This window comes from Pecten maximus, chromosome 10 (assembly GCF_902652985.1).
Source record: "Pecten maximus chromosome 10, xPecMax1.1, whole genome shotgun sequence".
NCBI classification, from domain to species: Eukaryota; Metazoa; Mollusca; class Bivalvia; order Pectinida; family Pectinidae; genus Pecten; species Pecten maximus.
The window spans coordinates 30,577,533-30,604,658 of record NC_047024.1 but is presented as its reverse complement, the minus strand read 5'-3'; the positions used below and the strand labels follow the sequence as shown (position 1 = coordinate 30,604,658).

General features: G+C 36.7%; 1 protein-coding gene across 1 annotated transcript; it reads right to left on the bottom strand.

The window, feature by feature from the left end:
* Positions 1–831: 831 nt before the first annotated feature.
* LOC117336467 (ras-related and estrogen-regulated growth inhibitor-like) lies at positions 832–27,126 on the bottom strand. Its single transcript, XM_033897017.1, has 4 exons — positions 26,502–27,126; positions 2,752–2,808; positions 2,348–2,421; positions 832–1,706 (listed from the first exon to the last, which is right to left on the bottom strand). The coding sequence occupies exons 1-4, from the start codon at positions 26,575–26,577 to the stop codon at positions 1,287–1,289; spliced, it is 627 nt and encodes a 208-aa protein (XP_033752908.1). The 5' UTR covers positions 26,578–27,126; the 3' UTR covers positions 832–1,286.

Below are 27,126 nucleotides of genomic sequence, written 5' to 3'. Positions count from 1 at the left end.
CTTCAACCATGTCCCGGTCAGAGTTTGGTTTGGTTTGGTTTATTTTGTTTAACGTCCTATTAACATCTAAGGTCATTTAAGGACGGCCTCCCGTGCGTGCGACATGTATGCGTGTGGTGAGTGCGTATGTGTGTTTTGGTAGGCTGCGGTATGTTCGTGTTAAGTCTCCTTGTGATAGGCCGGAACTTTTGCCGATTTAAAGTGCTATCTCACTGAAGCATACTGCCGAAGACACCCAGCAGCACACCCCACCCGGTCACATTATACTGACAACGGGCCAACCAGTCGTCCGTCACTGTGTCAACCAATCAAAATCAAATACCTACCTATATTGTGGTAGAAATATATGTATATATCTGATATAGATAGGAAATATTCAGTTTATATATTCTAAAACACTTTCTGTGATATCGTCTTCAAAACGTATCACATATGTCTTCATCTTGCGCTATTCGAAGCTGTTTCTTACTCCAAAATAAACCATCTTACAGTAGTACCATAAATCGAGAGTGAAGTTTGTTTAAGCCATCTTATCCCTAGGGCCATTGAACAATTACTTTAGGGTTTTTTTTCGTCTATGAGAATAAAAAAATGGTCTGAATCATCATGGGGAAAAGGGAACCAGTTTTGCATACTCCTTGCTTTGAATTAAACCAGAAATAAATGCATCTGACCGGAAGTCGAGGTCAAATGTAATGGTCAGGTCCATTTTTGAATATTTGCACTGGTTGCACTGGTGAACATGTTTTTGATGACTTATGATACAAAGATGGGCAAAACGTAAACATCGAATCCACGGAACAAAGATATTTGGTACTGATGAGGAAATCCCAAATTCGGAAAAGTATTTGAAATATAGCTTAAATGTGTTTGCCTTCATTACTGAAATATCCAGGTGACCAATACAGGCCCCATGGGCCTCTTGTTAGGGATTAATGTTCTCGCAACAGCCAGGGTCATATGAAGACGAGTGTCAATGAGACATATATAGACGGAAACAAATCTAAAAAATAAAGAGACGTGAGGAATTAAAGGAAATGTTTAAGATCCCAAGTGTTACAAGCGGGCCACGAACTATCTTTTTTAGTCTCTGCAATGTCCCATAAAATATGTTAGAAGAACCCCCGATTTTACAGGTGCCCACTTTTAGCCGCCTACCATGATCAACATGCACGAATGATGTACATTTCATTTTCAGCGAAATAATTTATTAAAAGGACAACACGATGTAAAGTATGTAACGTAAAACAATGACGGATATGTACGGATTGAATCGCCTATAATAGTCATGATGTAATTTGTTTACTGTTCTGCTTATTAAACATTTTCGTCAGGACTTGACGAACTTGTTGGGCTGAACTGCGCCTGCGTGGTTTACTTTCAATCATCTTTCGGCGCTTTACCTCACGATGAAGTTCACAAAATAGTTCACAAATTTCATCTCCACCGTCACTGGCAGATGTTTCAAAGAATGCACACGCCATGTCCTGGGCCATTTTCTGTCCCTCAGATGTACTGATTTTTCGCTCATGGTGAAGATCAGTTTTATTTCCTACCAGTATACACTGCACATTTGTCCTCTTGATGTCGTCAAGGTATTGCTTTATGCTGTAAATATCTTCGAAACTCTGCCTATCGTTGATCGCATAAACTAAGACGAATCCATCTGCCCAGCGTACATGACCCTCCCTGTGGATAGTCTCGTCCTAGTATTAAAAAGACAACAAAATGAAAGTGTATTTATTAGGAGTGTGGTCGTACACACGAGAAATTTATCTATTTCTTAAGACAGAAAACATGTATTTAATATCTGATGAAATATAAAGAAATGCTTAAAAGTTCCTAAAGTAATTCAAATTAATATACTCACTAGCGTAATATACACGAGAAAATAGGGAATATTGATATACCAAATGCCAATTTTGACTATTTTCATAAAAGAAAAAAAAATGAACAAATAAATGAAAAATAAACAAGAGGCCAAGAGGGCATAGCTCACCTGGATATTTCAGTTATTATGGCAACATACTCTTAATTCAGTTATATTTTAAATATTTTCATAGTTTTGAACTGCCTCTTCCAACATTGGTTCTCAAAATAATCCCAAGACACACATAGCACAACATGCATATATCTCATACAGGGGAGGTCGTCATTAAATGACCATAGCTGTTGAGAGGACGTAAAACAATACAAAATCAAGAAAACAATCACTGCTGAGCATTGATTGAAGATGTTATGGCATTTACATAATGTAACACACCGGGATTATGGAGGAACGAAACAGTAAAACCTGTTTTTATTTAAAACATCTAAACGTCGAGTTACAGTGGGTTCATCTACTTACCTGTCCAGCTGTGTCTAAAATCTCGATGACCACAGGCTCGTCGTCCACAGTGGTATGGTGTTTATATGTACACTCTGAAAAACATTTGTAAGATCAAAGACAAAAAAAGATTACAATACGAAAAACTCATTTAATATTTCAGGAGTTTCTGTTTCTGACGCTGTAAAAATGCACATAACTGCATGCCTTTTGCTTCCGTCTCCTTTCAGCGTTTCTTTCGCTAGTTTAAGAGTTTTTGCGATACGTTTGAAATTGATTTATCTTGGCAATGATTGACCTTTAAATGGAACTTTAGATAGCAATGTTAATAACTGCATTCCGACAGGAATTGATGTTTTTTCTAATGCTGCTGAAGGAGTGTTTGACATGCTGAGATTCTGCTCGTCTTCACTCTTGTAGCTTACCTAGTGTCGGATCGTACTCCCAAATGAAGCGCTTGGTTAAATACCTCACTACGAGTGCTGAAAGAAACAAAGACATCTTTAGCGCATTACATCCAACTTCTATTACCCGTAAAACACAATGACTTTGCTGTTGGAGCATTCGTTTTAAACCATCGACATGATCAATTGATTTCCTATATCAACTACTTAATTAGATATAATGAAATCGCTGAATATTTATAATTTCGACTCGTTACTGCATGATGTGCTCAGTTATAAGATATAGTAAAATTCCTCTGGCCCCATTTCATGATCGTAAGAGGCGATTAAATTTTGACTTCTCCCCCTGGCCGAGACATACCAGAGTCTACAAAAATGGTAGTTTTCCCCCTGCTTGCTTAGCTGTAAGCATCACTGGTTTACCCGTTGTCAGTATAATGTGACCGGGTCCTAGATGTCCTAGGCAGTATTTTCCAATAAAACAGCACTATAAAGTCGGAATCAATTCCGCGATATCAAGCAAACGAATCTACCAAGAATGCCTAATATTTGCATAGATTTGCCCTATTTTGGTGCCAACCTCCGGCCCCTGTTGGCCAATATATGTAACCTCCGGCCCCTGTGGGCCAATATGTGTACAATACCAAAACTTTTTTGTTTTTGTAATTCAAATGATTTGTTTTTAAAGTCGTATTCGAAATGCGATTTTACTATAATATAAACTATAGTTTATCCCCTGCTTAGGAAGAAACGTAAGTCCCTGGGGTCATGAAATTCACAGGTTTGGAAAGCACATTTAAAGCTAATTTGTATCTGGCTATATTGACGCAATACACTATTTTCATTAAGGTCCAGGAGGCCCAGAGAGCTGCTATTTTGTCAGCAAATGTCTTCATATTAATGACCTAGACCCTTTTTAAAGGTCAATGGCTCACATATGTTAAAAACTTATATCCTGTAAAATAAATTACCAGGATTTATACAAGGGTTGAGTTTATAAAGTAACGGCATACAAATGACCCAAGCCTATTTACTATAGTCAACATAATCAAATACATTTTGTATGTGACATATCATGTACATTGTTATCCCCTGCGAAACGCGTTTGCGGGGGATATTAAATTGGGCTCCGTCCGTCCGTCCGTCCGTCCGTCCGAGATTCTTTTCCGGGCTATTACTCCATAACCGTTCAACGCAGCTCCTTGAAACTTTCTGAATATATCAGACTAGTTGTGCCTTTTGCTATTGCGGACCTTCCATTTTCGGAATGTTTCTGTCACCATGGAGACTTAATCAAAAATACCAAATTACTGTTTCCTTAATAACTCTTACTTTGAGCTTGATATATAAATGTATTTGGGTTTTCATACCAACTGCGGGGCGCGGGGGATAATGCCAAGATTTGCGGCTTCTTGTTCACTAGAGAACAGATCAACATCATGTTTTACATTGTTAAAGCAATGTATGGTATGTAATAGAATACATTTAGCCACTGTCTAAATGAATGGAATCAATATGTAAGCAATAAATTAAATATATACATTTAAAGTAAAAATCGTTGAATGGTCTTACTACAGTTTGAGGAATACCAGTCATCAGGAGTTACGAACAGTATCCAACACATTAAACACGATACTGTTTAGAAAGCCTAACGACTGTCCCCAGGCCGAGACATACCAGAGTCATTAAAAATGGTAGGTGCTACTCCTGCTTAGCACTCAGCATTTTGGAAGTGGGACGACTGGTTGGCCCGTTGTCAGTATAATGTGACCGGATGAGGTGTCCTGCTGGGTGTCTCCGGCAGTATGCTTCAGTGAGGTAGCACTATAAATCGGCAAAAGGTCCGGCCTATCACAAGGAGACTTAACATAAACATACCGCAGCCTCCCAAAACAGACATACGCACTCATCACACGCATACATGTCGCACGCACGGGAGGCCGTCCTTAAATGACCTTAGCTGTTAATAGGACGTTAAACAAAATAAACCAAACCAAACCAATACCTAACGACTTTCAAAGAAAATGTAAGATGTAGGTTTCAATAAGTGCATAAATTTTAGTGAGAATTACTCGGGTCTTGCATGGAAATCTCGGTTCGGATCTTAGAGAACAGAAATGGAGTGCGACAGCCAGGTGTATTCTAACCCTGCTTAAGTATGGATTAATTTTGAGATACTGAAACTAGTTTATGTAAGCGTTCCTGTAAGCGTCTTCGAGGCTAATTTTTTTTCCTTTGGCGCAAATGTAAGGGAGCATTTATTTACTTCAATCACTAGGTTGAAACTTTCATAACACCCAATACGAGCGGTCTATATAACGATTTTTTTTAATTTGATATTTTATTTCTCATTCAAGATTACATATGCTATTATGCATACGTGTATGTTTCCTATATTGAAATACGGTCTACCCTTTGTATAACAAGTTCCTCCTGATTGGTCATGTTAATGTTAACTAAAAGGGATGCTGAACCATTATTTTATTAAACTGGCTGGGTGTCTTACGGCAGTATGCTTCAGTGAGGTAGCGCTATAAATCGGTAAAAGTTCCGGCCTATCACAAGGAGACTTAACACGAACATACCGCAGCCTCCCAGGAACACATACGCACTCACCACACGCATACATGTCGCACGCACAGGAGGCCGTCCTTAAATGACCTTAGTTGTTCATAGGACGTTAAACAAAATAAACCAAACTAAACTGGCCATGTTCATAACTTACAGAAATGTAAAATCCATTATGGATATTACATGTAAATTACATCACGGAGGAGCATGTGTAAAAGGATTTGATTACAGCTACATATACTATTACCGTTATAAAAGTTAATACTGACATGTTCACCTGCAAGGAGATTTAATGAGTTTTGATTCTAATGAAACGTGAACCAGTTGTGTAAAGATACACGGTACAGAGTGCGCAAAGTAATCAACGCCTTTACAGCTGTAAACCATAATAGATTTAATGTATGTATGTCATTTTTGTTCACTATACATATTGCTTGTCAAACTACTATAGGGATCAGAACTATTACATATATCCAACCGTCAGCAATGGTGTTTGGACATCAGTTAGCATTAAACTAATTATTAGTCTATTGACACCATCATTTTATGGGCTTAATTTGGTTTAGTATTGTTTAATGTCATATCAACAGCCAAGGTTGTTAAGGACGGCCTCGCCTCTGCGAGATGTATGCGTGTGATTAGTGCGAATGTTGTGGACTTTATAGTGCTAACTCACTGAAGCACCCGACTCGGTCACATTATACTGACAACGGGCGAACCAGTTGTCCCACTCCTAATATAATGAACATACAGAGTAGTAGTAACTATCATTTTTATAGATTCGGTAATTCGGCCAGGGGACATAACCCAAAGCCTTCCTCACAGGGGCGAACGCTAAACAGAATGCCAAACGTTAGCCGTGTCAAACGAGACGTAGTAACAAGAAAGTTGTTTAGAAATTGGATAAAAGATAAGATTAACATGTTCAGAAACTTTCAAGGACACAATTATTTGACTACACAAGCATACCACAGCACGTTTGTATATAATATACTTAAGCACGATAATGTTACACTATGCAAGAACATTTCAAAATTATCTCGCTTACACTTAAAACGCAGGTGGTAGAGGATATCGGATTCGCAAAACAGTGTATACTGTCAGAAACGGATGTTTGAGTCGTAAAATGATAATAATTTAGAGAGCAGTATTTCATTTAGGAAATAAAAATAAGAGATATGAAGTACACAACAAACTATCTTAGGATTCACTTCACGCCATGTACGTTTTTAAATATAACGACAACCCACAGAGCATGTTAATGTTGGGATTTTATCGGCAGGTTTATTTATCGCCAAATAAATTACAGTAAAATGTATGTCACTGTGAACATGAAGTCATAAATGAAACGGCTCTTGTGATCACAAACTGCTGCCTGTCGATAGGTAACATTTTATTACATTACATTAACGCATTGCAGGTCTAAAAGTTCTTTTCAGGTCTGTTAGTATACACACAATTATGAACTATTTGAAAGCTGTTGGCCTGTTTAGTAACCATATACATTCTTTGATTTTAAACTTATCGTGAGTGTACCATTATATATATACAGTTTAACATATTTCGTTTGTTTGAAGTCGTTTTTTTCCCGATTTTATTCATAATGTATACTCAGAATTGTTCGGTCCTTATGATCTTTATAGTGTTAATAGGACGCAATCAATAATAAACAACCAACCAATATGCTTAACGACTAATCAACACTGAAAATTGCTGACATAATTCTTTAAACAGTCTTTTTCCAATTAGTAATCAAATTATCCTTATGTTGGGCAATACATATATAACACATCACTACTTACTGAAGCATCGTGAGTGTACCGATATATATCTATATTTTTACATATTTCGTCTTTTTAATGCCATTTCGTTTCTAACCCATCTTGTTCGTAGTTTAGGCCCTAATGACCTATATAGCGTTGATGGGCCGTTAATCACTTTAACTAACTTACTACTTACTGACGCGCGAGGACTAGCCTCAGTGTATCGGAAGCAATTAACCATTAAACTCTTTTTATTCGATTTGGTTTGGTTTGGTCTTTGTTTAACGTCCTATTAACAGCTAAGGTCATTTAAAGACGGCCTCCCTTGTGTGCGACATGCATGCGTGTGGCGAGTGCGTATGTGTGTTGTGGGAGACTGCCGTATGTTCGTGTTAAGTCTCCTTGTGATAGGCCGGAACTTTTGCCGATTTATAGTGCTACATCACTGAAGCATACTGCCGAAGACTCCCAGCAGCACACCCCACCCGGTCACATTATACTGACAACAGGCGAACCAGTCGTCCTACTCCTTGTATGCTGAGCGCTAAGCAGGAGCAGCAACTACCATTTTTAAAGACTCTGGTATGTCTCGGTCAGGGGACAGAACCCAAAGCCTTCCTCACTGGGGCGAACGCTCAACTGAAGGTTTTATTCGGTTGTATTGATTTTTTTATAATAGCATAGCAAGTCTTAAAATTCTTTTTAAAAAAAGAGCATATACAAAATACATTATCTGAAAGCAGTTGGTCTATATCACAAGATTTGAGTGAGCACTTTTTTAAAACTATACATTGTACGTGCGTGAACCAATATGTATTAACATTTTAATTGTTTCGTTTCATCTTTTGTTTTTGCCCATTATTTCTCACGGCGTAGATATTGTTGGGGGACAAGGAAGCAAAGTGTGTAGGTCTTGATCGTGATGTAAAAAAATTTAAATGTCAAAATAATTAAAACTGCATTAAAATATTTTTAACTTCCGCAAATTATAATTGTCATGCATTTCGAAAATATATTAATGATTTACAAGTTACAAACACATTATTAATCTCCACAGGAACATATGTGATGACCAAACTGTTGGTTTAATTCGTCAAAAATTATCTATCTAAGACTCTAGATCAGCTGCCAGCAAACTAAACCCACGAATGTACTTTAACCGAATTATTTCTAAAGTGAAGATTGATAGGCCTCAAAGTGCTCCAATGTAACCACGCTGATTAACCTGGCCTGTGTCAATGGCCGCAAATGTAGGAAAAAAACATTTATATAACTGTTGTGTACTTCATGGTTAAGCTGTAAACGGAAATTAAGGCGGAAATGCTGTATTTTATTGAATGACTAAGGTATATTTTAAAAGTACATCTTTGTTACTCATATCATCAAATGCTATCTGAAATGACGTTTCGAAGCCAAGCGGAAGATGTACAGGCATAGTTCGGAAACTTCGTATGTCTAATAAATTAACCGAGAGGTAAACAAATTAAAATAAAAAACGCCTATAAATATAACCAGATTATTTTACATGTCTACAAATCTGTCAATTCATTAAAATAATAAGACCAGATATTTCAATTTGACTGTTTTTACTAACAGGTTCAAATCATAGCCAAAATGAAATGATATCGACATCACGGAGTTGCATTTGGTAACCCGTTCCTTAAAATAAACACCAACATTCATTCTTCTTATAGAAACATGGATTGTATAATGCAATCTAGATTATCCTTTATTATTATTATATTAGTATTATTTAACGTCGGATTAACAGCAAAGGACGTCTCCCCCGTGTGCGAAATGCATGCGGTCACATTATACTGACAGACAGGCACGTTGATGCCACTATATCCCCAATCTAATTAAAATCTAAATAGTCATTCTCACTACGTTCATTTAACGTAGTGAGTATTCTCGAACTTTGTTACGGGGTACAAAGAAACATACCAAATTAAGTCGGCTACCACTAATGAAATAAGAGAGACATCAACTAGACTGTGATCTCATTTAACATCAAGCCGTTATAAGGTAAACCTTTAGCATCATACCTTTTTAATATTGGTTTGGTTTGGTTTATTTTGTTTAACGTCCTATTAACAGCCAAGGTCATTTAAGGACGGCCTCCCATTTTTTAATATAAATACCTAGCTAGCGCCTGCAGCAGATTGTTCGACCCAGGTCAAGGATTCAATGGACATTTAAATCTTAATCACCTTTAGACTAGATGATGTGGTCAAGGATTCAATGGACATTTAAATCTTAATCACCTTTAGACTAGATGATGTCCAGAAGTTACGGCGGGTGTCCGTGAATGACCCTTGTTACGTTTTGCGATCAGGTATGACGGCATTATGGAAGGATGAACTTCGATTCCCCTACAGCCTTTTGTGTGATATCAGTATGATCTCTGATAATTCTAAAGTATAGCAGTGAGTAAGAATAGCCAGTATTTTATCAAGAGAGATTATTTTTAATTCCCAAAACTTATTTTGTACTGTTTTTGATGGTGCGTCTACTTTTATAAAAGCAACCTGGATTTCTGAAGGGAACAATAAACGTACTTATGGATGGCAAAGAAATGGGATGATTCGTTTTTGTGGCTAAATTTCAAATATATAGACGCTAGATGATAAGTGAAAATATGACAGAAAGAAAAGGATAGACTGTAGTCAGACAAATAAGTAGATATTTCAACACACCTATTTTCCTTTTGGAGATGTTTATCAGTGTACAATACACACGTCAAGACGCATAACATTTAATAAAGCGTTGCCCTTTCGCATAGATACGGAGCCAAGGAATGTGTTACAAACTTTTCCGTTCGCACTATATGTTGAAATCATTATCACTAATAATTTACCACACAGGAAGCTGTTTGGATAGATACTCAAGTACATGAAAACACCCAAAATAAAATTGTTTTAAAATTGTGTAGTGTTGGCAAGACATTGCAAACAAAAACACCGTCAGTCAAGTATATCTAGATGCTTCCCAGTGGACACAAAACCTACGTCGCCTATAATGTGCCCTAATGATATAATATCGATCATTGATCCTTTCCTGATCCAATTTTGCTGTAAGACCTCCTTTTATACAAATAAATGTGATCAAACGAACTTACAAGGTTACGATAACAAATCGGTGTTACCTCCCTTTATGTTGCAATATATATCCACCAGGGGGCAATACAAACATTCACATTCATTTCAAAAACATTTTTTTAAACGACTTTAATTTCAGTTTTAACTGCATGAAAATATCATGTTTTGGTTGAAATCGTTGCAATTTTTTTCGCGAAAAGAAATAGATAGAGAGAAGAAAAAAGAGTATTGATATTTGCGCGGTAATTTTAACTTCCGCTTCTTTGTTCTACAAACACACGTGGGCCGTACACACACACATTTCAATCGGACTGTTGACTTCCTATACTGGATTATGTATTTGCTTTCAAAATAACACAAGGAATCAGCTTTCTTCCCGAATACAGATCAGTAATTCAAGGTAAGTTCTATATGATTCGTATTCTGTTTATTACACTGCGTTTGATTTTGACTTGTGTTTATTTACAAACAGATCGGGCATGTTATGATTTATCTTCATGTACGTACGTACAACGGATGTACGTTTTTTGTATCACCGGGCATAAGTTTAGTTTCACGCATATTTGTTAACCGAGCGCGTTATGATATATTACCGAAAAGTTTACGGTATATCAATAATAATTGTTTTGATTGTTTTTCTATTTACAGATTAAATGGTGATAACTGGATGCACCGAGGTAATCAGAGACATCAGATAGGAGTGATGGGAGGAGTGCAAGCACATGGACACATGGAAATAAAGACATTAAAATAATGTTTAAAAAAACTTGAGTTTTTGTTGTACATAATAGGTAACAATAGTAGAAAATAAAATAATACAACGTTGTGACAAACGTCTATACAACGTAAATAAAACGTTGCCACATCGTAATTCAGTAACGTTGTGGGAACGTTGTATGAAAACGTTCCCCAAACTTTCATTTGCAACCATACTACAACCTAAATGCAACGTTGCATCCAGACGTAACTGCAACGTTCTCCAGACGTTGTGTGCCCACTGGGTTAGGTCGTCATTGTTTACCTCCTGTTAATGAAATAATTTTATTAGGACGTCCACGAATGAGCGTGACACTGATTTACGTTTTTTAAGTGTCGTCTCAATGAATTGTCTCAGCTGGCACGGCAACGTGACATCCCTTCCGGTCACATTTTAGTGACAACAGGCGAACCAGACGCTATTTCCAACTACAAAGATGGCAGAAAGAAGGAAGAACAAATTTTCTTAGCAAAAACTAACTACTCAACAAATGGGCGAAAGGTAGTACCAAGTTAAATGTTAGAAATAAATAGCCAGACAAAATATCAAAATGTAATCAAAATATGTTAATGAAATACCCAAGCCAAAAACAATCTTTGATCTAAGGGACGTAATATTATGTGACTGCTTTGTAAAACGTACGCTACACAATACCGGTGATTTGTAACGGAGAGTTTGTGGTTGTAACTTGATATTTCTGTACCGTGATGGAAACTGTTACATTGCAATTAATCTTGAAGCGATTTTAATAACCACAAGTAAAAATAAACATATAACATTCTTAAAGTATATTGCTCTTCAAAGCGGTCCGTTTCATGTATGCGATATTTAATAGTACGCGAGATTTAATAGTACGCTAACAGAGTGTTTAAAACATTTTATCCAATTGCACTCCGTCAGACGTCGTACTACATTATACCTCTCAATGTAATATGATAACTGTCCAAAATATCGTATGGAAATTATATTCCAATTTTGTTTCGTTTTAAAGAGCGATGTTATATTTGATAGTCTGAATAATTTAAGTCTAAAGAAATCCGACCATAAACAACCGGTATTGAAGATATGGATCTGCTCAGCTTGAAAAACATCTATGGTGGCTAAGAATCTCGCATCGATGTAATCAATTGTCACTTTTCTGAGACATAATGCAAAGTTTTGGAGTGATAACGAGACCTATTGGGCCTCTATTGTCGAGTCAGTGAGTGTTAATGTCAGCTGGTATATCGTCATTAGCATAAGGGTACATTTGCCATGGTCGTGTTTAGTATTTTTCATTGTTGTGTTAATAAATTTCAGTGGCATACATTTTCCGAATCTATTACCACACGAGATGTAAACTGGTTAATGGGTCCAATATCGGTAAAATAAGGTGAACAATGTCACGTCACATCGTAAAGACTGCCATTCATAACAATAACTAAATCATCTTTAACGATTCCGACAACGATTTATCGTTGTCGCGTTTATAGTCCTCACAACAGCAAGTAAACAAGTACACGAATTGAAAAAGCAATGTGCAGCAAAGGGAAACAAAATGTTAATGGCAAAGGAAAGAAGGTAGGGGTTTAAAGGGGCATTCCTTCGTTTGAATAAAGGTTAGATTGTCAAAATTGAACTTCCTGGAAAATATGTATTTCATTTCAAGTAGTAAAAATTATAATCTTTACATTAATAAGGCAGTTTTACTCACAGGATGAATCAAAGCTCTCAATTCGACCCGATGTCTCACTAATTTCCGGAAAGACATACGGTATTTGTAAACGATACGCCTTTTTTCTTGTACATTTCGGCGTTAATTTCATTACATGTAGGCACACACAATCATATAATCATCGTTCGGACATAGATTCCATCAATAGAAATTGTGCATGTTTCTGATGTCCGAACAAATGTATGCCCCTTTAACGTCCTCGAAACATCCAGGATCGTATGAGGACAGGTCAAGGAGACATCTTTATAGGAAAACAAAGCTAAGATATAGCAATGGAGAAAGTATAAGTTTGCTTATCCGAAGTATCGCAAAGGGCTGCATTTTTAATTTAGTCTCCTTAAAGGGAGATAAGCCCCGAACACGTAGGTATGTAGCATAAGTAGTTGCTTATTAGGCCATGCAATGTTATACAGAAGACATTATTTTACTTCTGCACGGGTTGAATAAGTTAAGGGAGAACATCTATATCAAATATTGCAATAAGGGGAGCAGATACATTTCGGTCTCTTTGATGTTCTCTAATTCGAAGGAAACATTTCATGTTAACAATTTCATGTTACTAGAGGTGACTCGTGCGATATGAATGACACGAGATTTTACTTGTTCATCCGTACCTGTAAGAATTGTACCTGCTACCCCCATTGCATGATCGTAAGAGGCGAGTAAATTTGGGATCTTATCTTTTCTCTTCTTTTTTACCAACTTTCTTCTTCCTAATGTCTCCCTCGAGTATGCCTCACCTTTGGCCTTTAGTTGAGCGTTCGCCCCTGTGATGAAGGTTTTGTGTTATGTCCCCTGGCCTAAACATACCAGAGTCTTTAAAAATGGTAGTTGCTACTCGTGGTTAGCGCTCAGCATATAAGGAGTGAGACGACTGGTTCGCCGTTCTGAGTATAATGTGACCGGGTGGGGTGTCCTGTTGGATGTCTTCGGCGGTATGCTTCAGTGAGGTAGCACTATAAATCGGCAAAAGTTGCGGCCTATCACAAGGAGACATAACACAAACATACCTCAGCCTCCCAAAACACACATACGCACTCACCACACGCATGCATATCGCACGCACGGGAGGCCGTCCTTAAACGACCTTAGCTGTTAATAGGACGTGAAATAAATCAAATCAAACCAAACAAAACCAAACATTCATTCTTACAGGATCGGTTTGCAAACGTAAATGGAGTATTTTTTACGATTAGCCAAAACAATCATATGTATTCTTGTTTCAGAAATATCTCGTATATTATTATAGCCTATACCATATGATTACTGGACATATATCCCTCCAGATGTGTGCTTAAAATTATACATGTATATTTTCTCCACACTTGCCTTAGATTGATTGATTTTGAGTATAATATTCGGTTTAAGCTACACCTTGGGTATACCTCTTGTTTATATTCAAAAGAGCAGAGATATTTTCCGCGGTGTCCTGTACGAGTTCAAAGTAATTTATTAAATGTTGATTACCTCAAACGTCCACAAAAGAGCAGCGTACCGTTGCTCCACAAAGAGAAGTATATGTCTAGTAACGCTGCATGGTCCCCCATTTACACCCGATGAATTGCGATTCTCGCCACATCAAATTGCATGTTTTTCTACTTGACTTTTAGCGCATCGTAAGTTTGATTACGTGTGGATAATCGAGATGCGGAAAAGGCAAAAGACAAAATTGTATATGATGAAACGATTACAGATAAAGCCTTGTAGCTGTATAGCATTACATGTCGATATTCTGATATACGGATCGAACAAGGAAAATGTACACACCTCTTAATATCTCGATAGGGAAAGCAGTACAACAGATACTCAGTAGAGTGTGAAACTAGCTTTGGAAATATTTCTGCATTACCGATGATCGCCCTTCATTATTTCTACGCATATTATATAAAGTTATACCTTGAACGACCCATATTCAACATGTCATTATGGCTAATAAAAGGTATAAAATGAAACATCAAACAAACGAAATATTAAAAAAACATCATTATATAAATCTCTTTTACAAAGTTATATTGAGGACAATATACAATAACCCATTCATTTATTGTACGCGTATTATATACATGTTAAGTATTATGTTTAAAGCTTATCATCTTCATGTATTTGATTTATCTTTTTGATGAATAAAACATGGATGTGTTTCCTTTAAACGTTAAAGCACGTGTGCGAAATATCTGGTATCATGAGAGCTGAATTGGGATATTTTATATGAATCGTTCATGTTTGAATGTCTGCCTACTAAAACCATTAAATGATGAAAGCAGAGATATACTACTGAACAGGTATATATTTGATTATCAACGAACTCTATACATACTAAGAACCTGGACAAATAAATGAGAATTTGATGAATATTAAGGTCGTGGGCATATCAAAAACACGTTAAATGTTCTCCATGTTAAGTTGAATTTCGATAAGCGGTGATAAAAGTGTATACGACATATTCCTTAAAATCCTGCTTCGCCCATATCACAGTTAACGTGCTAATCATATTAACACGTGTTTCCATCATCCGAATGGAGTCTGTCCGTCCTTCAAATTACACTCGATTAAAGCAACTCTAGGTTAATGTTGTCCGTCTTAGGATGGGCCATACATATATGACGCATTCTTACTAATTGAAGAAAAAGCATCAGCTTCAGTGCATCGTATGCAATGAACCTTTTACACAGTTTAACCCATTTTATCGGATTACAAGTACATACTTTGATCTGCAACTTCACTAACAAGAGAACGTTTCTATAACAGTGTAACAAGTCGAAAAACAGCTTTTTGAAACTGTTAACATAAAAAAAAACATTTTGAGAGCTATCAATCTCGACCACAAGATTATTAGTACCATAGCCACATTTATATTCTAAATTTATATCAACGTTTCATTGTATGCAGTTATTTTGGCCCTAGTGACATTTACAATGTTAAGAATGCAATAACTGACCCTTGGAGTCTAATGAAAGTGGATATTGTTATAAAAAGTAGACGCAAAATAATTGAATTCAGAAAAAATAACGGAACTTTGAGGAAACCCACTAAAATAATTAAGTGTTTTTCTGATAGACAAATTTACATTTGCATTGTTTGACGGAATCACTTTTACTGGAATGATAACACATATGTAGTCTATCTTGCCCGAGCGGCAGGGAAAGCGAGGCCCAAGACAACCTGAACTATATCAATCAATCAGAAGATAGGATAGTGGTGAAGGAAATTCGGTGTTCATTTAATTAGAAAAAATACTGTTGATGCTATCATGCCGTGTGATATTCGGATAAGTGCTTGAAATGGTTCCATCCTGTCAGAATGCGTTAAGAGTGACATCAAAGTTTGACATTTTCTTGAAACAGAATTTAAACCATTTCACAAATGTTGATTGAATCACAACCCCGGATATGTGTTATTGGCAGGATATATCACCTTATTTCTAGTATATCATTCAACATATTGGCATAGCAAGTACTTCACAGCGACCACAAAGGAAATATGTGTTGAATAATCGTACAAGGAATATGCGAGAAACTTCATGGATATACATGTATGAACATTGTACTGACCCACTGTTAAAACCTAGTCGTGTTCAGCAGATTTATACACCGCACCGTTCCATGTCTCCCTAGTGTCCAAATCGCTACTTCTTCAATTACAACGGATTATTAGAATTCCCGCATCTAGCGTTGTATGTCTACCTGTCTATGGTTGTATGGTTGTAAAACGTCCTAATTGACTGACCAGGCATTGGAACGGCAGAGGTCATTAAATTGCCATGAAAACGCCTATACCGGTCGTGGGATATCAAACGTCTCGTCTCAACATAGACACTAATACATAAAACATGCGTTAGCTATCCTTATTTTCGTCCCATTGAAATCTTGTTTATTGTTTACTTAGTAGGTGATAAGTCCAGTAATCACAAGTCAACAGTAATCACAAGTATTAGGAGGGAGCACAGCGCGGAATTAGATAGTTACCTCGTTTGTAGTTGAAGCTGTATTGTACGCTATGTCTGATATAACTATAGAGTGGCATATAAACCCGAAGATGTCTTATACCAAGGTCTGTAAACGCTCAATACATTTTGGAGTGGGACCACTGGTTTCCCCGTTGTTGGTATAATGTGACCGGGCAGGGTGTCTTCGGGTGTATAGTTCAGCGAGACAGCATTTTATAGTCACATCGATTCCGCGTTATCACAAGGAGAAGGCCACGAACATAACACATCATCCCAAAATACACACAATCTCTACAAATATGCATATCTCGCATATGTGAGGCCGTCCTCAAATGGCCATAGTTGTATTGACGTTAAATAATACATACGAAACTAACCAATAATTTAGTTTTTTTATTCGTTTTTCGCAAACGTATTTGGTAAATGCATTTTTTTCCCCAAAAAAGATAAAACCTAACTTGATAGAAAATTCGTCCGATACCAATACGTCTTAATTTAACACATTTTGCATCAAGATTTCGACGATGAACAAATCAAAGTATTGCCCTTGTATGTATTGGTTAAATGTATGCATTGAATACCAAGTAGCACCCTTAGAATGAAACGGAGATCACATGCATAAAGGGAAACGATAAGTTTCTTTTTTTCATAGAATATCCATGAAATTAATGGATTCCACAAGAATGTAAGCTCAGAAAAACTCAAATAATATAAGAGGACAAGTCTACGCCTTTGTATTTTTGCTTTGCTTCATGTTCCATCAACACTCGTTTTGAAGGTGAATCACGAAATCAGCTAACTCCAAACTGAACAGAGATGCAGTGATTCAAGGAAAGTTTGCTCAAAACTACATATTGAAACGAAAATGAAAGTGCACACTAGTTAAAGTAGGTGATACACAAATATATATAACATAGTAAGTTCGATCACTGAATTACCATGTTATATTGATACCAATTGTGTCTAGACGTGAGGGTGAAAGCGAGGAGGAGCAGGCAGGTATGAAGAGAGGAGAGCCACAGCTGGTACGGATCAGGTAAACAACAAATGTGTTTATCGTGTAGTGTGCACAATAACAGCCAATTAGTATGGGAGTTTCAGTCGGTCATCATCATTAACTATATATACACGCCTACAATACTGATGTGGTGCTTATAATTATGTATCGTCTTCATGACGCGTATACGCTAACAATACATATAAAAGTTTATTAACAGCAGGGAGACGTGTACATTACACGCTCGTCCTATACAAACTTAATAGATCAGTTTAAACCAGGAGCTATAATGCGTATTCTGTTATTTGCATCGTTATTCCGCATTTTGGCCAACTGGCGTTGTGCGGTTACGGGGATGGGGAGGCTGATATGACTCTTGTTATTGAAACAAGCCTATGCTCATAAAACATGGAATGTATCTTTGATATTGCACTTTGTGTAACGGGTCAGTCCCAAGTCGTGTTAGTTTTCTTTTGAAGGTAATATTTTTTTATTTTAAAAAGCTTATTTTATATTTTGACATTTGTTTTTTTAATACCGTCATTCCATGTTGTATATTAAACATTTGAACATACATACTGATATATTTCTTTTATTCAACAAGTCCGAAATAACATCTTATGGTGCGAGATAAAGGAGCCGCTAACTTACAGCGTATGTCGGTTGAAGTACCAGGGATAATGAGAGCAACACATGTCCGATTGATGAGGCGCGTTTGATATTAAAACACAAGTATCCGGAACACGTTCTGCTCCCTATTCTGAAGCTGCACACACACGCGCGACAAGAAAAAAAAAACATGCATAGGGCCGCTATCGTCAGACAGACTCACCAACTTAAAATAGTTGGTGTTATTAAATCTCAAGTAGTGGAAATATTTGCGGGTTTGAAGAGACGGAACATTGACCACACTTTACTGTTTTATGACTGAGGAGATGGCTGCTAAGTGTGGAATGTATTGATGAATTAGAAGTGTAGTCCGTGCGTAGTTACAGGAGGCTTAAGTGTGTAGATTAAACTACTATTGAAGTAGTTTATATATATGTAATTCCAATACCATTTATTTAAACTGATAGGGATGATGACATGGACTGTTGGTGACGCTATGTATCAGGTTTATAATTGTTTAACATCCTTTAATCAACAAGGTCATATGAGGACGGTGAATACTTGAACGGGGCCGCGCCTTGGGCCTATTTAATTTTTCAGTGCAATTTCAATAAAAGTTCTTTTCAAAATCATATGACATATCTACCTGTCCATTATAATGGCATCGTCAATAGCAAGGTTTGCTTTCTTTTGCATACTTCATGCCCTATCCCTGGGGCGTAAGTATTTGCTGCCTAAAGGGAAAGGAGTAAAGGCCATTGGCGTGTGCAGTTGAAAAGGAGAACACAATTTAAAATTGAAAAAAACCCAGTTGTTTTTGTCTCCCTATAGTTGTATGAAGCAATATATCTGCAATGTTTATTTGGTTTGGTTTAGTTTGTTTAACGTCCTATTAACAGCTAAGGTCATTTAAGGACGGCCTCCCGTGCGACAACGGGCGAACCAGTTGTCCCACTCTAAATATGCTGAGCGCTAAGCAGGAGTAGCAACTACCATTTTTAAAGACTCTGGTATGTCTCGGCTAGGGGACAGAACCCAAAGCCTTCCTCACAGCGGCGAACGCTCAACTAAAGGGACCACAGAACCAAATCAAAAATAGATTGTGGGTTTTCCCCGTTTGGGCAGAAGATTTAATAGGAAGGTGAATGCATCGGTTTGGTTTGGTTTGGTTTATTTTGTTTAACGTAATTAAGTGTGTATTTTGTTGTAAATTTAGATGAATTTCTGGTGCTGAATTCGATACAAGATGGTGGCCCCTATATAAAAAAAGTTCAAATTGGTAGAATTTTTAATCATTCTATTTACAGGTTTCCGAGATAGCATTCTTCAAAATTATGGCTAGTGGACCAGTGTTGAAAACTCCATTTAAGCAGGACAGTGGTAAACGATAACATTATCGTCTATGGGAAATCATTTGGTTCCGTGGTTCCTAAACGCCAAAAGTGAGGCATTGTCAAGGGATCATCTGTAATGTCTAATATCGTGAACTATCTAAGTGTGTCTTGTCGTGATAAAAAGGATGTAAAATAGACATGATGTTAAATAAATATTTTGGATTATAAATAGCTGTTACAGTGCTTGTATTCCCGTTTCGACAGCAATTTTACATTTGTCACGGAACATCTGAAGTTCATTTTGTAAGTAAAAAGGAAACAACGATCAAATCAACGTATGATATGGTGTACTTCCGGTGGACAGGTAAAGCAAATTAGCAGGCTTAACCATATGTCGGGGTGAGGTGACTTCACTATACATTACCTATACGTTTGCCGTCAGGGAAAAAAAAGAGAGGCATCATTATACTGCTATTGCGTGCACGTAGACATAGTGATGGATGGGAGAAGAAAGTGTTCCTCCCCCTCCTGCCGTTTTAATGATCAGCAATTTTTAACAAGTCTATGGCGAGCGGGCACCTGTTCCGTCTATTTACATGAATAGAAAAACTTCGTTTATATGTATGCAATACTCGCACTTGCTATAGAACACAACAAATAAGTTTATGTCATATACACGTCCACCTCAAAAAAGAGTCCGTAGCCACATGGACATAAATAACACAATGATCGTTTTGACGTAAAATCTAATAACGGGCAAATGATGAGTACATGCACGTTATACCAATTCACACCTATTAGTTGTTTGTAATGATCCTACCTGTTGAGAGGATGTACAACCCCACTCAATCCCTCAACCAAATTTCCTGATATTAATATCATCAAGCCTGTTGCGAGTTGAATGATCGAGTTTTTACAAATTATATTAATGATATATTAATCAGTCACGCATATCAAATTGTAACAAAACATCTGCAATAAAATGTCCAGGTATTACCTAGCCCGATATATAAGGTTTTAATTGAAACCATGGTACAGACATCTGTACCAACATTCCAATGTGAAGTGAGGAAGTGATTTTGATTGCACATATTTTATCCTTGTGTACCAATGATACATTTGATACATGTACATGTTCATGTCACATGTTAATATTTTATTATGACGACACGAAAAATGCATATGCCGTCACATTCATTGCAAGTCTCCGCCTTCAAAATTGTTAGCCATTGATATTATTTAGGAACGTGTTAATAACATCATATACCTCTGTCAATTCATTCTTCAACGCTTCCTTTTTGTAGCTTCATCATGTATCATTTGGCGTCGCAAAGGAAAAAAATAGTGTACACCTATTGCTCCCCGACATATTACGTAATGAAGCAGCCGAGGTATAACAAGGTGTGGATTAAGCAGAGAAATAAACTGTGGTTAACTCAGCATGATGTGTATAATTGCTATCTTTATGGAGCAATTACTTCTACTCAATTTTAGAATATATTTTGAGTGTTTTTTACATTCTGAAGTGCGGCACATGGCTGTTATATAAAGGCGCCATGAATTTACTGTTGATGTTATTTAACCTCTAAGCAGCTAATTACGATGCCGGAATGGAATATATTTTAACTAACATTCCACATCAGACATGTGGCACACTCAATTCTCAACAGCGTCGCGAAAGATGTGGCATGTATCGGATATATAAGAAGCAGACTGAAATGTAAAATAATAAGCAGATGTAAAAGATTATCTGCAAGCATTTGGTATCATAACATGAACATCCCATAGAGAGCTAAAAAAAAAATCGTTTATACTCGTAAATAGAAAAGTATCCTTTTGTGTTATAAGACAAAGATAATCAAGCCGAATACCAGAGAAGGCCTCCATAGCCTTGTGTGTATCTTGCCCCTACGATGTCGGATGACTTCAATCTGTACAAGGATATCATAGTATACACCTGTGATTAACTCGTACCTAATTTGGTTAGTAGAAATTATTATTGCTGCATTACAAGATTTGAGCAACCATAGCCACTTTTTTATTTTAAACTTACATTTTTACATGTTGCGTTGTTTGAGGCTTCATCTAAAGCACATTTCATTCACAATTTTAACTCACTATTTTTTGGCCCTAATGACCTTTTATAGTGTTGATGGGCCGTTTAGAAGTAACTAACTTAGTGTGGTCCTATTAACATCTAAAAAAAATTCTAGTTTATATACAATAGTTTTATAAATAAACCTTGGGAGCCGTTATTATCTAACCGACTTCAAATATCCTAAAAGTGCCTAGGCCTTAAATCATAGACTAATATGCAATAGACAAACACAATTATTCGTTTGTATTATTTACTGGTTTAGTTTAATAATGTTTAACGTCATATATTTACTGATAGTTGCTGCTCTAACATCAAACAAATGCAACGAGCTGATACGTTGTTCAGCGACAGGAATCCAGACATCGTAATCGTTCTAATATCAAAACCTTCATCTCTGTATCTCTGTTATCTGAAATTATATAACTAAATCTAAAGATCTACAGACAGGCACTTTTGTTCTATATATATATCTGAATTTACACTCTCTAAACAGAATGTACAGCTCCTCGGAGCATATTGTAAATACATGTACGTCAAGATGATCAACAAAGGTACGGAAGAGTAAAAGAGTAACCTTTGTTTGATATTGTGCATTTAAACGACTGATATATAGCAATTGTTGTAGAGGTATGGCTCCGCTCATAACTGTATAGAGCGTAGGCACTATATTAGCTAAAGTTATTTGCGGGTAAGAATGACTACACTTTTAATAACAATGGCGACGTTCTCATGGCAATGGTTATTTATTCTCACGGTATAGACGATGTCATCTTAGAAATAGATAATGTTTGTTTTTGCTCTACTGTAAACTTCGATTAGATGTGTATCGCGATTAAAGCAGAAGTTCGGACAATGGGAAGGTACCAGTCAACATTTTCGATTTATCGTTAATTTATGGACATTGGTTTGCACTTCACTCGGCAATCGCATGTAAATTGAGGAAACCGTTAAGGTATAAATATTTAAATTATTTCATTCCACTGTACTTCTATCGAATTGGTTGTGCTTTTTCCTGTCGTTGCTCAGTGTCTTCGACAGTATGCTTCAGTGAGGTAGCACTATAAATCGGCAAAAGTTCCGGCCTATCACATGGAGACTTAACACGAACATACTGCAGCCTCCCAAAACACACATACGCACTCACCACACGCATGCATGTCGCACGCACGGGAGGCCGTCCTTAAATGACCTTAGCTGTTAATAGGACGTAAACAAAATAAACAAAACAAAACCAAATCCTGTCGATGCCCTTTCCCCGCTTTGATACCCCTCCTCATTTGCCCAAAACTGACGTCTTTTCAACCGACCTCATTAAATATAATTGTTTATCATTCTGATACAACGATATGTTAACGGTTTACATAAAGTAAAGTAATGACCTTAGCTGTTAATAGGACGTTAAACAAAATAAACCAAACCAAACCAAACCAAAGTAAAGTCAGGAATAAAAATAAGGTACGTTCAAAGTGAGCATACAAGCTGTTGTTCGGTGTTGAGAACATGTGATCTAAGATTGTATGATGTTTAATGTGGTACATGCTATTCAATACATACTAATACTAAATAGGTCAAAAACGTTGTAAGAAATATGGAGTTATTAAAAATGAAGAACAGCTTTTCTTTAACTGTCTTTATATACAACCTAGGGATGACTATGTTCACACAGTAATTAAATATTATTTGATATAATTTGTTAAACATCCAAGAAGCACACTTTACCTTGTAGATGTCAATTCGATGTTCTGATAATCTACACCTATCAGTGAAATTCCTTATTCATTATGGAGTATCTGGAAAAGGGGACAGTGAGATTGTGAAAGTCATCGCCAAAATAATACGACTGCTTACGTTATATTCTGTCTTAAAACTACTGTGGTAACATATGTGCAAATAAAAATAAGATGGAATTAAATATAATGTAAATGTACTGGGCATAGATGTCGTTACATGTATATATTTATTTGCACCTGTGCCGATGGCTCATTAAGTTAGTTATAGCTATTTAATCTTCACTTTAAAACACTACAAATGTATGACAAGCGAAGTTGTAATTTATTCACGGAGTAACTTTGATCCAGGATTTTACAGATTCTATGATATATCTTATATAATTTTCTTGACAAGATATATATTATATGATATATCTTATATAATTTGGTTAGACACTGGATCAACATTACTCCGCTAATAAATGACAACTTGGCTTGCCATGCAAATGGGCAAAAACAACCGTAACAACATCAAATCGCGCAATCTGTGCGGTTTCGTTAGATACGACGATCAAAATTGCGACGTGATAAAAATACTTAATGAATCGTATCGATTAAAATAGTGTATTAGATTGTTATCCGTATGAAATCAAAAGAAATGAAGCTTTAATTATCTACATAGATATTAATACATGTACATATCTACGTTTCATAAAGTGCATATCCAACGTCGGTGGGTCTAATATATTGTATCGTACAAACCGTAGCGGCGGGGGTGTTTCCCTACGTTTTAGAGACTCTAATGCAAAGAAATTGTAGCCAGTTTATTAATTACCACAGGTAAAAATACAATTAAATTAATCTGAAATAGAATATAATCTTTATCGCTCTCCGTACACGTATGTCCACAGCCTACTGCGGGCTACGGAATGTTCCAGGGGTCGAAGAAGTCGATGTTTATTATCATTTGTTTATAAACACATCCCGTGTTCTTACGTTGATTATGTTGGCACCTCGAAGCGTTTAAGGAAATATTCAGTATAACTCCTCCATATGACAACCGAAGCTTCACATCTCGATGGTGTGATTATAAAAAAGGTAATTGACCGGAGCCACGGTAAATAACAAGTAGGTACTATCTGTTGATAAAATGGCATTTGATTTCATTTCCAAATTAGACTCCAAGATGGATAAGCTGACATATATAATCCGATGAAGAAGCTTTTCACAGAAAATATTATATATAGTTGTTTTATCAAAACTGTTCCGAATGTAGTAACATTATTTGTAATCAAGTCCTAAATTTATATCAACAAAGATAGCTATCGTTTTATGATATTTAGTTGGTAAGTGATGTGGATTTATTTGAATTAGGCGTTTTGCATACTTGCTACATTAAAGGTTTACTCTGCAGGTAGGGGGTAAAAATGATACCTGCTGCCCCCATCGCATGATCGTAAGAGGCGACTAAATTTGAGATCTTTTCTTTTTACAAAACTTTCTTCTTAATTTCTCCTTTATTTGACAAAGCCTCACTTTTGGCCTTTAGTTTAGCGTTCCTCCCCTGTTCTGTTGGGCGCCTGTGGCAATATGCTTAAGTGAGGTAGCACTATAAAGTATGCTTCAGAGAGGTAGCACTATGAAGTCGGCTTTAGTTCTGCTCTTACATCAGACTCCCAAAATACGCACGTACACATCACGCATGCATCGCTTACACAGGAGAAATAGTCCTTTAATGACCTGATCTGTCGATAGGACGTTAAACAATACTAAAACCAACCAAAAAGGTCATACAATGACGTGTTCATGGAAAGTCCTCGCCAGACAACGACAATCTCGTAGTGTCATTTTACTGAATTGCAAATCACATTCTTTGATGTCGACCCATTTTAATGTTACTCATTTGTGCAATGCTTATAAATGAGAGACGAGGTTTTGTGACATTGCGAGATACAACGCACATATAAATGACATACATCATGTAACAGCCTGGATTAAAGTAAGTTGAAGTGGATTGTAAGAGTTTTGGCATCATTGTATACAAATCCAATGAGAACAAATACATCTACGTGCTCACGTGCGCAGTCAAATTCAATGGCGTTGAGTGGGCGGTCTTCCTGGTCTCTTATTACAATAAATTAGGTACAAAAGCTAATTTGACATTAAAACGATTGTATTTGTTGTGAATACTTTACACTCGCAATACGATATCTCGGACAATCTTAACTACCTCCCGACAATCAACAATGTGCCCTGCCAGTGTCCCGTAAATACCGATGTGTCTGGGCTGTGTACAGCAAGACAGCGGTCACTCGGTAACTACCATCAGTTCACGGTTGATAAGACACCAGATATAGCGACCCCCAGTTGTGGTCACACAAAACATAAACATCTCCGCACAGGTCGTCTGTCCTTGATCACAATATAATCCGCAGGTCCTGTGGAGACAGGAGTCTTGTGCCAGTGGAGACACTGGTCTTCGGTATGTAGCGATATAACATGCGGATCATCATTGTGTTTTTCTGTATTGTATAAACTACATAATTTATCAAATATACAATACTCGTTAGAACTCCAAAACTTTAACCGATAAATTATCAAGGTTTGTTTTGAATGTGTATGGTTTCCCTTTCCATCGACAGTCTCGACATTATTTAGTGATATATGTGTGACAATCATATCGTCTACATTTTGATTATTATCGGTTCAGGCAAATATTTGTTATGTCTATAAAACGTGTTGCGATGTAAATACATTAAAAGTAGACCAGTGTTTTATTTCATTGATTTAAAAAAAATATTCATTGTACTTAAATTATACTTCTGCACAAGAATTATAGTATAAATGCCGATATTAACTTAGTAATAGGCTTATTCGCATGTCTCATAACGTTAACTCGTTAAACAGAATCCTGGAAATACCCGACGCATCCCTATCCATGTTGTAATATGGCTATGTTTTTGATATACTCTCCAGGAATGCAGATGTTCTGCTCACCTGGGAGAGTTCACAGTTATAAGTATGTGTGTATGAAGTTCTAATAAATGTTTTACTTTTAAATTTTGATTTCTTTACTAACGCCCATCAAAATAACATAAATTCAAAAAACCGCACAACGTTTAACACCGGTTCATAGATTAACAACTGGATATAATCCGTGCACACAAATTCTTACCTGACTTTCCAACACAGGGACGGCCAAGTACCACAATCCTGCTATCCACGGATTTGGATTTTCCGTTTGTAGTCATTACTCCGGACTTTATGTGCCAGTAGAAGTTTTAAACAACCTGATCAAATATCCACAGTGTATTCCGTATACATAAGAGTCATGTAAATCATAATGTCCTTTTAAGTGAAAGTAACACAATGATTTATGTAAACATTTATAATGGAAACAAATAGCCAATTCTGCACACACAGCAACAGGAAATCACCGGTGTCTCTCAAGTAGACCGATATGAAGTGGGTCCGACTGGTGTCTAACGCGGAAATCTGTAGTATTTAAAGTATTAAACAACCATTCATGGTTTTGTCGAATACACATGAATACAATTCCATTCAAAACCACCAATGAGGCTGTACTGCTGTGAAACCGTATGTCCTGCGTAAAAGATGGGACGGTATGTATATGTCTTACAAACCTTTTACCCTTTAGCGTTGACGGGAGGGTGCAGACGACACTCGCGCCCGAGGACGTTTGGTACACTACTTATTATTGGCCGATCTGGTGTTGGATAAACACGTGACTCATCCAAAACGATTTAACACAACAGCTCGCGAGTGCATGTTGGTTGTTT